The sequence below is a fragment of the Anolis carolinensis genome, unplaced genomic scaffold (genome assembly GCF_035594765.1).
Source record: "Anolis carolinensis isolate JA03-04 unplaced genomic scaffold, rAnoCar3.1.pri scaffold_7, whole genome shotgun sequence".
Classification (NCBI taxonomy): Eukaryota; Metazoa; Chordata; class Lepidosauria; order Squamata; family Dactyloidae; genus Anolis; species Anolis carolinensis.
The window spans coordinates 34,924,821-34,940,269 of NW_026943818.1; the positions used below are offsets into that span (position 1 = coordinate 34,924,821).

The 15,449-nt window shown below is 29.6% G+C and overlaps 1 protein-coding gene across 2 annotated transcripts in view; it reads right to left on the minus strand.

Annotated features, from left to right (window-relative positions):
* apc2 (APC regulator of WNT signaling pathway 2) overlaps window positions 1–11,165 on the minus strand; it is a 58,399-nt gene extending 47,234 nt beyond the window's left edge. Inside the window, exon 1 of one of the 2 annotated variants that reach the window (XM_062960562.1) lies at window positions 10,828–11,165. In XM_062960562.1, coding sequence (XP_062816632.1) covers window positions 10,828–10,881 — 54 coding nt within the window. In that variant the 5' untranslated portion in view covers window positions 10,882–11,165. Of the gene's footprint in view, window positions 232–10,827 lie in introns of those variants that run through there. The other variant, XM_062960561.1, reaches the window with a different exon arrangement.
* Window positions 11,166–15,449: the final 4,284 nt, after the last annotated feature.

Consider the following 15,449-nt stretch of genomic DNA (forward strand, 5'->3'; position numbering starts at 1 on the left):
CTGCCTGGATTTCAGGCTCTGCATCCCTAGCGATGGATGGCGAGCGGCCTCGTCTCGAAGGACAAAAGCGCTGCGCAGCATCCTCCGCGGATGGCACCTCCCTCCTCCATCTCCGCGCCACTCGCGCATTCCTATACTTCCTACCCCCATCTATTTACCGGGAAGGACTTTTTGAGATACTCTCAGCAAGCGAGAGTCCAAAAGTGGCAGGCTAAAACCCGGAACCTCAATCAGGGGCTGAGACTGGATGAGAAACTCCCTCCTGGGCACACAGAAGACTGAGCGACTTGAACAAACTGCACTCTGGCACCACGAGATAATAATAATAATAATACAAGAAAACCGCACTACAAACTAGAGCTGACAGCTGGCACAACAAAACATTGCAAACAACAACATTGCAACAATCTTACAAAAAAACAAATCTCGGCTATCAAACATCTACCCTGTTTCCCTGAAAATAAGACATCCCCCAAAAAATAAGACCTAGTAGAAGTTTTGCTGAATTGCTAAATATAAGGCCTCCCCCGAAAGTAAGACCTAGCAAAATTTTTGTTTGGAAGCAGGCCCAGTGCCTGCCAAACAGAACACCAGAGCATGCAGGATTGGTAAATGTACATACCAGTTGTACATGGAAATAATGGTAGTAACAAGAAATTCTTGATAGGATTCACAGTTTGTCTGGTTATGCTGGTTTGTGTTGACAACTACTGTACACTATATAATAAATGTTGTTTTTTTGTTCAACAATAAATGTGAATTCTTCTTCAAGGAAAAATAAGACATCCCCCCAAAATAAGACCTAGCACATCTTTGGGAGCAAAAATTAATACAAGACACTGTCTTATTTTCGGGGAAACATGGTAAGAAATCTCACAATTTTTCGCATCTGATGTACATGGATGACCTGAAGCTGTATGGGAAAACTGAAACTGAAATCCAGTCTCTGACTAACACTGTCCGAATTTTTAGCACTGATATCAGCAGACAAAAAACCAGTACAAGAAAACCGCACTACAAACTAGAGCAGAATCAGTACAAGAAAACCGCACTACAAACTAGAGCAGAATCAGTACAAGAAAACCGCACTACAAACTAGAGCAGAATCAGTACAAGAAAACCGCACTACAAACTAGTGCATCGCATTGACGAAAAACAACAGGAAAAACTCAGCCGCTATCAGGACCTCAAGATTGAACTTCAAAGACTCTGGCAGAAACCAGTGCAGGTGGTCCCGGTGGTGATGGGCACACTGGGTGCCGTGCCAAAAGATCTCAGCCAGCATTTGGAAACCATAGACATTGACAAAATCACGATCAGCCAACTGCAAAAGGCCACCCTGCTGGGATCTGCACGCATCATCCGAAAATACATCACACAGTCCTAGACACTTGGGAAGTGTTCGACTTTTGATTTTGTGATACGAAATCCAGCATGTCTATCTTGTTTGCTGTGTCATAATAAATAATAATAATAATTGAAATTTTCCAGGGAGACTCATTGTCCCCTCTGCTTTTCATTATTGCCATGATCCCTCTGTCAACAATCTTACAAAAAACAAATCTTGGCTATCAAACATCTAAGAAATATCACAAAATTTAGCATCTGATGTACATGGATGACCTGAAGCTGTATGGGAAAACGGAAACTGAAATCCAGTCTCTGACCAACACTGTCCGAATTTTTAGCACTGAAAACAGCATGGAGTTTGGTTTGGGCAAATGTTCGACAGTGGCATTGAAGAAGGGAAAAATCATGGAAAGTGAGGGCATAAATATGCCTAATGTCCAAACAATAAAGTGTCACCAGCCAGAGGCCTATAAATATCTGGGCATAATACAGCTGGACAACATCAAGCATGAACATGTGAAGACTGTGGTCAATAAAGAATACACACAAAGGGTCAGAAAAATTCTCAAAAGAAAGCTCAATGGAGGCAACGCCATCAAGGCCATAAACACCTGGGCTATACCTGTCATAAGATATACTGGACACAGGCGGAACTGGACAATTTGGGCAAGAAACCTCATGACCATTCATGATTCACTGCACCCTCGCAGTGATGTTTGGCTATATCTGCCTAGAAGATCAGGTGGCAGAGGACTCTTACAAGTCAAACAAGCAGTCAAAGAAGAAGAACATGCCCTGGCAGAAGATATCAAGCAAAGTGAAGAACCTGCTTTGATTGAAGTCAAAAATCAGAAACTCCTCAAAGCACAGCAGACAAAGAATCAGTACAAGAAAACCGCACTACAAACTAGAGCAGAATCAGTACAAGAAAACCGCACTACAAACTATGAGCAGAATCAGTACAAGAAAACCGCACTACAAACTAGAGCAGAATCAGTACAAGAAAACCGCACTACGAACTAGAGCAGAATCAGTACAAGAAAACCGCACTACAAACTAGAGCAGAATCAGTACAAGAAAACCGCACTACAAACTAGAGCAGAATCAGTACAAGAAAACCGCACTACAAACTATGAGCAGAATCAGTACAAGAAAACCGCACTACAAACTAGAGCAAAATCAGTACAAGAAAACCGCACTACAAACTAGAGCAGAATCAGTACAAGAAAACCGCACTACAAACTAGAGCAGAATCAGTACAAGAAAACCGCACTACGAACTAGAGCAGAATCAGTACAAGAAAACCGCACTACAAACTAGAGCAGAATCAGTACAAGAAAACCGCACTACAAACTAGAGCAGAATCAGTACAAGAAAACCGCACTACAAACTAGAGCAGAATCAGTACAAGAAAACCGCGCTACGAACTAGAGCAGAATCAGTACAAGAAAACCGCACTACGAACTAGAGCAGAATCAGTACAAGAAAACCGCACTACAAACTAGAGCAGAATCAGTACAAGAAAACCGCACTACAAACTAGAGCAGAATCAGTACAAGAAAACCGCACTACAAACTATGAGCAGAATCAGTACAAGAAAACCGCACTACAAACTAGAGCAGAATCAGTACAAGAAAACCACCCTGCTGGGATCTGCAGCATCATCTGAAAATACATCACACAGTCCTAGACACTTGGGAAGTGTTCGATTTGTGATTTTGTGATACGATATCCAGCAAATAATAATAATAATAATAGTAATAATAATAATAATAATAATAATAATAATAATAATAATAATAATTTATTTATACCCCGCCACCATCAAACAGGAATTTGGGGAGAGAAAAGATACCAAACTGAATAACATCCTCTCAATGCAAAACGGTTCAAGAACAAAAGCCAATCATATTTGCAACACAGCAACAACAGCAACAACAAAAGGAATTTCACCATTGCAAAATGGCTTTGATCTCTCCCCGGAAGGTCGATGAAAAATCGCCTCTATTCGGGGCGAATATTTCATTTATTTTGGAGACCCCGGGGACTAAATGGAATAAATCAGAACAAAAGAGATGGAAAGGAACGAAAGAGAGACCGCAAGGCAAAGGATGCCTAAAACTCCAACCAATCAGGAGAGGCTGTTCCGGTTACCATGGCGATGGTAACTGGGATGGAAAAAAGGGTCCCTCTGCTAGAATATAGGATGCTCTTATTTATGGATTTATTATTTATTATTATTTATTTACTTACTTATTCTCACCCCGAAGGAGACTCAGAGCGGCTTACAAATCAAATGAACATACAATATTATATTATTAGCATAGCACAATATAAGCATTAAATTACTCTATTGTGCTATATCATTATATGGTAATATTATTAGTAATATGAAATTTAATATATAATATTTATTTACATTTTTATTGCAGAGCCGGATATATAAGGAGGGGGCAAGGCAAGGTTGTTGAACGACAAAACAGTAATAGCAATATCAATGGTATTTAATAATAATGATAATAGAAATAATAATAATAATAATATAAGTAGACCTATTATTATTATTATTATTATTACTACTACAAAGGCATAGTATGACACAGCAAACGAGATATATGTCCTGGATTTTGTATATTATTATTATTATTATTTCTACTTATATTATTTTATTGCATATCTATCTTGTTTGCTGTGTCATACAATAAAATAATATAATTAGAAATAATAATAATAATAATATACAAAATCCAGCATATATATCTTGTTTGCTGTGTCATACTATGCCTTTGTAACAACAACAACAACAACAACAACAATAATAATAATAGGTTGCTTCGGGTTGTCTGGACTGTCTGGCCATATTCCAGAAGTACTCTCTCCTGACATTTCACCCACATCTATGGCAGGCATCCTCATGTAACAATAATAATAATAATAATAATAATAATAATAATAATAATAATAATAGGTTGCTTCGAGTTGTCTGGGATGTCTGGCCATATTCCAGAAGCATTCTCTCCTGACGTTTCATCCACATCTATGGCAGGCATTCTCATGTAACAATAATAATAATAATAATAATAATAATAATAATAATAATAATAATAGGTTGCTTCAGGTTGTCTGGGATGTCTGGCCATGTTCCAGAAGCATTCTCTCCTGACGTTTCACCCACATCTATGGCAGGCATCCTCATGTAACAATAATAATAATAATAATAATAATAATAATAATAATAATAATAATAATAATAGGTTGCTTCGGGTTGTCTGGACTGTCTGGCCATATTCCAGAAGCATTCTCTCCTGACATTTCACCCACATCTATGGCAGGCATCCTCATGTAACAATAATAATAATAATAATAATAATAATAATAATAATAATAGGTTGCTTTGAGTTGTCTGGGCTGCCTGGCCATGTTCCAGAAGCATTTTCTCCTGACGTTTCACCCACATCTATGGCAGGCATCCTCATGTAATAATAATAATAATAATAATAATAATAATAATAATAATAATAATAATAATAATAATAGGTTGCTTCAGGTTGTCTGGGCTGTCTGGCCATGTTCCAGAAGCATTCTCTCCTGACATTTCACCCACATCTATGGCAGGCATCCTCATGTAACAATAATAATAATAATAATAATAATAATAATAATAATAATAATAATAATAGGTTGCTTCAGGTTGTCTGGGCTGTCTGGCCATGTTCCAGCAGCATTCTCTCCTGACATTTCACCCACATCTATGCCAAGCCTCCTCATGTAACGACAACAACAACAACAACAACAACAACAACAATAGGTTGCTTCGAGTTGTCTGGGCTGTCTGGCCATGTTCCAGAAGCATTCTCTCCTGACATTTCACCCACATCTATGGCAGGCATCCTCATGTAACAACAACAACAACAACAACAACAACAATAATAATAATAATAATAATAATAATAATAATAATAATAATAGGTTGCTTCAGGTTGTCTGGGCTGTCTGGCCATGTTCCAGCAGCATTCTCTCCTGACATTTCACCCACATCTATGGCAGGCCTCCTCATGCAACAACAACAACAACAGCAGCAACAGCAACAGCAGCAACAACAACAACAACAACAACAATAATAATAGGTTGCTTCGAGTTGTCTGGGCTGTCTGGCCATGTTCCAGAAGCATTCTCTCCTGACATTTCACCCACATCTATGGCAGGCATCCTCAGAGCTTGTGAGGATGCCTGAGGATGCCTGCCATAGACGTGGGTGAAATGTCAGGAGAGAATGCTTCTGGATACACTGGCTCGGAAAACTCACAGCAGCCCAAGCAAAAGGAGGTTGTGAAAGGAAAGAAAGGAAGAAGGGATTGCAAAGGGAAAAGACAACATCTGGAAGGAAAGAAAAGGGGAGGAGTTGTGATTCCCTCCCCCTGTCAATCAAAATCCCAAATCCAGGCCAAATTTTGGGGGGGGGGGGAGGAGGGAGAGTCAACGTGACCTACAAAGGACTAATAAAACCATGGATTGTAGCAGACATTCCATTGAAACAGCCCACGAGTATCACATAATTATATAATAATAATAATAATAATAATAATAATAATAATAATAATAATTATTATTATTATTATTATTATTATTCAATAGATGCATGACCTGCACTTTTGATGATGGAATCTAGGAAATGCCTACAGAAGACCAACAATACTATAGATTGTAGCAGACATTCCATTGAAACACAGAATTAAATAATAATAATAATAATAATAATAATACATTAATAATACATCACACAGTCCTAGACACTTGGGAAGTGTTCGACCTGTGATTTTATGATATAAAATCCAGCATGTCTATCTTGTTTGCTGTGTCATAATAAAATAATAATAATAATAATAATAATAATAATAATAATAATAATAATAATAATAATAATGGGACTCCAGGAGGTTTCCAACATGGTAAAAACGATACAATACAGTACACATAATAAAAACAATATTCAATGCAGAATAAATTGTATATTTATATAACATGCAATATTACTAATAATATTGCAATATAGTCGTATAGTACAATATTATACTATACAGTACTAATAATATAATTTATTGTACATACATATAATATTGATAATATTATGATGTAATACAATATAATAATAGTACACTATTATAATTGTATATTTATATTAGATGTAATATTACTAATAATATTGCAATATAGTCGTATAGTATACTATACTAATATTATAATATATTGTATACACATATAATATTGATAATAATATTATAATGTAATACAATATAATAATAACGGTACACGATTATAATTGTATATTTATATTATATGTAATATTACTAATAATATTGCAATATAGTCGTATAGTATACTATACTAATATTATAATTTATTGTATACACATATAATATTGATAATATTATAATGTAATACAATATAATAATAATGGTACACGATTATAATTGTATATTTATATTATATGCAATATTACTAATAATATTGCAATATAGTCGTATAGTATACTATACTAATATAATATATTGTATATACATATAATAATACACTATAATAATTGTTTATTTATATTACATGTAATATTACTAATAATATTGCAATATAGTCATATAGTATACTATACTAATATTATAATATATTGTATATACATATAATACACTATAATTGTTTATTTATATTACATGCAATATTACTAATAATATTGCAATATAGTCGTATAGTATACTATACTAATATTATAATATATTGTATATACATATAATACACTATAATTGTTTATTTATATTACATGCAATATTACTAATAATATTGCAATATAGTCATATAGTATACTATACTAATATTATAATATATTGTATATACATATAATACACTATAATAATTGTTTATTTATATTACATGTAATATTACTAATAATATTGCAATATAGTCGTATAGTATACTATACTAATATTATAATATATTGTATACACATATAATATTGATAATAATATTATAACGTAATAAAATATAATAATAATGGTACACGATTATAATTGTATATTTATATTACATGCAATATTACTAATAATATTGCCATATAGTTGTATAGGACAACATAATAATATATAATGCTTATATTGTGCTATATGAATAATATAATATATTGTATGTATATATAACTTGTAAGCCTTCGGGGTGAGAAGGGCGGGATATAAATGTCACTAATAAAAATAAATAAATAAATAAATAAAAATAAATTTCAATAAATAATTAAAAAATGCAATAAATTACATAAATGCTTATATTGTGCTATACTAATAATAGAATATATTGTATGTATATATAACTTGTGAGTCCCCTTCGGGGTGAGAAGAGCCGGATATAAATGTCGCTAATAAATATAAATAAATAATAAATATGTTAATAATATAATATATTGTATATAAATATAACTTGTAAACGACCCTTTGGGGTGAGAAGGGGGGGATGTAAATGTCGCTAATAAATATAAATAAATAATAAATATGTTAATAATATAATATATTGTATATAAATATAACTTGTAAATGACCCTTTGGGGTGAGAAGGGGGGATGTAAATGTCGCTAATAAATATAAATAAATAATAAATATGTTAATAATATAATATATTGTATATAAATATAACTTGTAAACGACCCTTTGGGGTGAGAAGGGGGGGATGTAAATGTCGCTAATAAATATAAATAAATAATAAATATGTTAATAATATAATATATTGTATATAAATATAACTTGTAAATGACCCTTTGGGGTGAGAAGGGGGGATGTAAATGTCGCTAATAAATATAAATAAATAATAAATATGTTAATAATATAATATATTGTATATAAATATAACTTGTAAATGACCCTTTGGGGTGAGAAGGGGGGATGTAAATGTCGCTAATAAATATAAATAAATAATAAATATGTTAATAATATAATATATTGTATATAAATATAACTTGTAAATGACCCTTTGGGGTGAGAAGGGGGGATGTAAATGTCGCTAATAAATATAAATAAATAATAAATATGTTAATAATATAATATATTGTATATAAATATAACTTGTAAACGACCCTTTGGGGTGAGAAGGGGGGGATGTAAATGTCGCTAATAAATATAAATAAATAATAAATATGTTAATAATATAATATATTGTATATAAATATAACTTGTAAACGACCCTTTGGGGTGAGAAGGGGGGGATGTAAATGTCGCTAATAAATATAAATAAATAATAAATAATAAAAAAATTCAATAAATTACATTAATGCTTATATTGTGCTATACTCATAATATAATATATTGTATGTATATAGAACTTGTGAGTCCCCTTCGGGGTGAGAAGGGCGGGATATCAATGTCACTAATAAATATAAATATAAATAAATAATAAAAAAATTCAATAAATTACATTAATGCTTATATTGTGCTATACTCATAATATAATATATTGTATGTATATAGAACTTGTGAGTCCCCTTCGGGGTGAGAAGGGCGGGATATCAATGTCACTAATAAATATAAATATAAATAAATAATAAAAAAATTCAATAAATTACATTAACGCTTATATTGTGCTTTACTAATAATATAATATATTGTATGTATCCTTTGGGGTGAGAAGGGCAGGATATAAATGTCACTAATAAATATCAATAAATAAATAAATAATAAACTTCAATAAATAATAAAAAAATTCAATAAATTACATTAATGCTTATATTGTGCTTTACTAATAATATAATATATTGTATGTATCCTTTGGGATGAGAAGGGCAGGATATAAATGTCACTAATAAATATCAATAAATAAATAAATAATAAACTTCAATAAATAATAAAAAAATTCAACAAATTACATTAATGCTTATATTGTGCTTTACTAATAATATAATATATTGTATGTATCCTTTGGGGTGAGAAGGGCAGGATATAAATGTCACTACTAAATATAAATAAATAATAAATAAATAAATTTCAATAAATTACATTAATGCTTATATTGTGTTATACTCATAATATAATATATTGTATGTATATATAACTTGTGATTCCCCTTCGGGTTGATAGAGGGTGGGATATAAATGTCACTAATAAATATAAATATAAATACATAATAAATTTCAATAAATTACGTTAATGCTTATATTGTGCTTTACGCATAATATAATATACTAGCTGTGCCCGGCCACGCGTTGCTGTGGCAAAGTGGTGGTGGTATTGGTTAAAAATTGTTGTGTAATTTTTATTTGATGTTATTTCTATTTTTTTAATTAATTTTATTGTAATTTATCTTTTTATTTATTATATTTTATTATTTTCTTGTATTATTTTTAGTTATTTTCTGTTCTTATAGTATTTTATTGTATTAATTTTTAGTGTTTTAAATTATTTTTTTAGTGTTTTTTATTATTTTTATTGGGTTGCTAGGAGACCAAGTTGGAGGAGCTTAGCCTTCTAACTGGCAGCAATTGGATAAAAGCAATTATTCCTCTCTCTCTAATTAGGACTTTATTTTTCTTTTCTTTTTGTTGTATCAACCTAGAGGCGTGGATGATGGGTTGTGTTGTCAAATTTCAAGGTTGGGGGTGCCTGTAGTTTTGTTGTTTTGTGGGTCGCCGTGATGCCATCACTCTTTTATATATATATATAGACTATATGACTATATTGCAATATTATTGTAATATTACTTGAAATACAAATATACAATTATAATAGTGTATTATTATTATTATTATTATTATTATTATTATTACATTGTATTACATCATAATATTATTACCAATATTATATGTATATACAATATGTTATAATATAATTTTAGTATAGTATAATATCAGTATTATATATTATTACTAGCTGTGTTGTCAAATTTCAAGGTTGGGGGTGCCTGTAGTTTTGTTGTCTTGTGGGTCGCCGTGATGCCATCACTCTTTTATATATATATAGACTATATGACTATATTGCCATATTATTGTAATATTACTTGAAATACAAATATACAATTATAATAGTGTATTATTATTATTATTATTACATTGTATTACATCATAATATTATTACCAATATTATATGTATATACAATATGTTATAATATAATATTAGTATAGTATAATATCAGTATTATATATTATTACTAGCTGTGTTCTCAAATTTCAAGGTTGGGGGTGCCTGTAGTTTTGTTGTCTTGTGGGTCGCCGTGATGCCATCACTCTTTTATATATATAGATTAGGGGTGAGAAGGGAGGGATATAAATGTCACTAATAAATATAAATATAAATAAATAATAAATAAATTTCAATAAATTACATCCTCGGGCCCTGAATGTCCCCAAAGACGTTCCCCAGGCTGTTTAATATGCCACTCAGGTTGCCGCATAGACCACGAAAATAAATCGGGATATTTTTCCCGACCCAAAGACAAAGGAAAAAGGGGTCTTACCTCCTCCGCGAAGATGTTGTTTTGGAGGAAAGAGAGGACCCCCAGCAATCCCATAGGCAGCGATGCCTCATCCTTTGCCTCCTCCGATGCTGCCGAAGAAAGAGGGCGGAGGATGGATGGATGGATGGATGGGTGATGGAGGGATTGCGTCACTCAGCCGGCGGAGAAGAAGCAAGCACTGCGGCTGTTCAGGGAAGGGCAGGATGGAGAGGCCGAGGACAAGGAGGCGGCGGGGATGCTGGGGTCCGGAAACAGCACTGCAAGGCCCATCGTCCCCGGTCGTCATCCGTTACATATCGGCCCGTTGTCGGACTTCGTCGCATTTCGGAGACCGATTCCACGCAGGGTTCACATTTCCATTAATCCATCTCCGGCGAGTGGAGTGACAGCCTGCTGTAATAATAATGCAAAACAGTGTTAGAGTACAAGACAGTAATATATCATGCTTATACTGTGCTATACTAATAATATAATATATTACAAATACATATAATATTACTCTATTGCAGTATAGTGGAATAGTACAAGACAGTAATATATCATGCTTATACTGTGCTATACTAATAATATAATATATTGTCAATACATATAATATTACTCATAATACTGCAGTATAGTGGTATAGTACAATATAGTAATATATCATGCTTATATTGTGCTATACTAATCATATAATATATTGTAAATACATATATTACTCATAATATTGCAGTATAGTGGTATAGTACAATATAGTAGTATATAATGCTTATATTGTCAATACAGATAATATTACTCATAATACTGCAGTATAGTGGTATAGTACAATATAGTAATATATCATGCTAATATTGTGCTATACTAATAATATAATACATTGTAAATACATATATTGTGCTATACTAATAATATAATATATTGTAAATACATATATTGTGCTATACTAATAATATAATATATTGTAAATACATATATTGTGCTATACTAATAATATAATATATTGTCAATACATATAATATTACTCATAATACTGCAGTATAGTGGTATAGTACAATATAGTAATATATCATGCTTATATTGTGCTATACTAATAATATAATACATTGTAAATACATATATTGTGCTATACTAATAATATAATATATTGTAAATACATATATTGTGCTATACTAATAATATAATATATTGTAAATACATATATTGTGCTATACTAATAATATAATATATTGTCAATACATATAATATTACTCATAATACTGCAGTATAGTGGTATAGTACAATATAGTAATATATCATGCTTATACTGTGCTATACTAATCATATAATATATTGTCAATACATATAATATTACTCATAATACTGCAGTATAGTGGTATAGTACAATATAGTAATATATCATGCTTATATTGTGCTATACTAATCATATAATATATTGTAAATACATATATTACTCATAATATTGCAGTATAGTGGTATAGTACAATATAGTAGTATATAATGCTTATATTGTCAATACATATAATATTACTCATAATACTGCAGTATAGTGGTATAGTACAATATAGTAATATATCATGCTTATATTGTGCTATACTAATAATATAATACATTGTAAATACATATATTGTGCTATACTAATAATATAATATATTGTAAATACATATATTGTGCTATACTAATAATATAATATATTGTAAATACATATATTGTGCTATACTAATAATATAATATATTGTAAATACATATATTGTGCTATACTAATAATATAATATATTGTAAATACATATATTGTGCTATACTAATAATATAATACATTGTAAATACATATATTATTAATATAATGTAATGCCATATAATAATAATAATACACTAGTATAATTGTATATTTATATTACATGTAAAATTAGTCATAATATTGCAATATAGTGGTGTGTGTGTATATATATATATATATATATATATATATATATATACACATATACATATTGTTTTGTGGCTCGCCACGATGCCATCACTCTTTTATATATATAGATATTGTACTATACCACTATATTGCAATATTATGACTAAGTTTACATGTAATATAAATATAAATTTTCTTTTTTTAGGATTTATCTAATTCTCTCTTTATTATTCATATGTTTGGAGGGTTAGTGAACAGCATATATGTAGCAGGTGGTTATAATATAATATTATAATATTAATATTAATAATATAATATAATATTACTCTATTGCAGTATAGTGGAATAGTACAATACAGTAATATATCATGCTTATACTGTGCTATACTAATAATATAATATATTGTCAATACATATAATATTACTCATAATACTGCAGTATAGTGGTATAGTACAATACAGTAATATATAATGCTTATATTGTGCTATACTAATAATATAATACATTGTCAATACATATAATATTACTCATAATATTGCAGTATAGTGGAATAGTACAAGACAGTAATATATCATGCTTATACTGTGCTATACTAATAATATAATATATTTTCAATACATATAATATTACTCATAATACTGAAGTATAGTGGTATAGTACAATACAGTAATATATCATGCTTATACTGTGCTATACTAATAATATAATATATTGTCAATACATATAATATTACTCATAATACTGCAGTATAGTGGTATAGTACAATATAGTAATATATCATGCTTATATTGTGCTATACTAATAATATAATATATTGTAAATACATATAATATTACTCATAATATTGCAGTATAGTGGTATAGTACAATATAGTAGTATATAATGCTTATATTGTGCTATACTAATAATATAATATATTGTCAATACATATAATATTACTCATAATACTGCAGTATAGTGGTATAGTACAATATAGTAATATATCATGCTTATATTGTGCTATACCAATAATATAATACATTGTAAATACATATATTGTGCTATACTAATAATATAATATATAAATACATATATTATTAATATAATGTAATGCCATATAATAATAATAATACACTAGTATAATTGTATATTTATATTACATGTAAAATTAGTCATAATATTGCAATATAGTGGTATATATATATATATATATATATATATATATATATACACATACATATTGTTTTGTGGGTCGCCACGATGCCATCACTCTTTTATATATATAGATATTGTACTATACCACTATATTGCAATATTATGACTAAGTTTACATGTAATATAAATATAAATTTTCTTTTTTTAGGATTTATCTAATTCTCTCTTTATTATTCATATGTTTGGAGGGTTAGTGAACAGCATATATGTAGCAGGTGGTTATAATATAATATTATAATATTAATATTAATAATATAATATGACTCTATTGCAGTATAGTGGAATAGTACAAGACAGTAATATATCATGCTTATACTGTGCTATACTAATAATATAATATATTACAAATACATATAATATTACTCATAATATTGCAGGATAGTGGAATAGTACAATACAGTAATATATCATGCTTATAACGTGCTATACTAATAATATAATATATTGTAAATACATACAATATTACTCATAATACTGCAGTATAGTGGTATAGTACAATACAGTAATATATCATGCTTATACTGTGCTATACTAATATAATACATTGTAAATACATATAATATGGATATTATAATGTAATACCATATAATAATAATAATAATACACTGTTATAATTGTAGATTTATATTACATGTAAAATTAGTAATAATATTGCAATAGTGGTATAGTACAATACAGTAATATATAATGCTTATATTGTGCTATACTAATAATATAATACATTGTAAATACGTATAATATTGATAGTATAATTGTGTTATACTTATACTGTAATATAATTTATTGTAAATACATATAATATTAATATAATGTAATACCATATAATAATATAGTATTATAATTGTAGATTTATATTACATGCAAAATTAGTAATAATATTGCAATACAGTGGTATAGTACAATACAGTAATATATCATGTTTATACTGGGCTATACTAATAATATAATTTATTGTAAATACATATAATATTGATAGTATAATTGTGCTATAATAATAATGATACACTAGTATAATTGTATATTTATATTACATGTAAAATTAGCCATAATATTGCAATATAGTGGTATATATATATATATATATTAATATATTTTAATAAATATATTAATATAATGTAATACGATATAATAATACATTATTATAATTGTAGATTTATATTGCATGTAATATCACTCATAATATTGCAGTATAGTGGAATAGTACAATATAGTAATATATGATGCTTATATTGTGCCTTACTAATAATATAATTTATTGTAAATACATATAATATGTAATATCATATAATAATAATACACTCTTATAATTGTAGATTTATATTACACTAGCTGTACCCGGCCATGCGTTGCTGTGGCGAAGTCTGGTGTTCTGGGAAATAAAGTATTGAGGAATTGGTGGTAGTTAAGGTCAAGGGTAAAGGTTTTCCCCAGACATTAAGTCCAGTCGTGTCTGACTCTGGAGGTTGGTGCTCATCTCCATTTCTAAGCCCAAGAGCCGGCGTTGTCCGTAGACTCCTCCAAGGTCATGTGGGATGACTACATGGA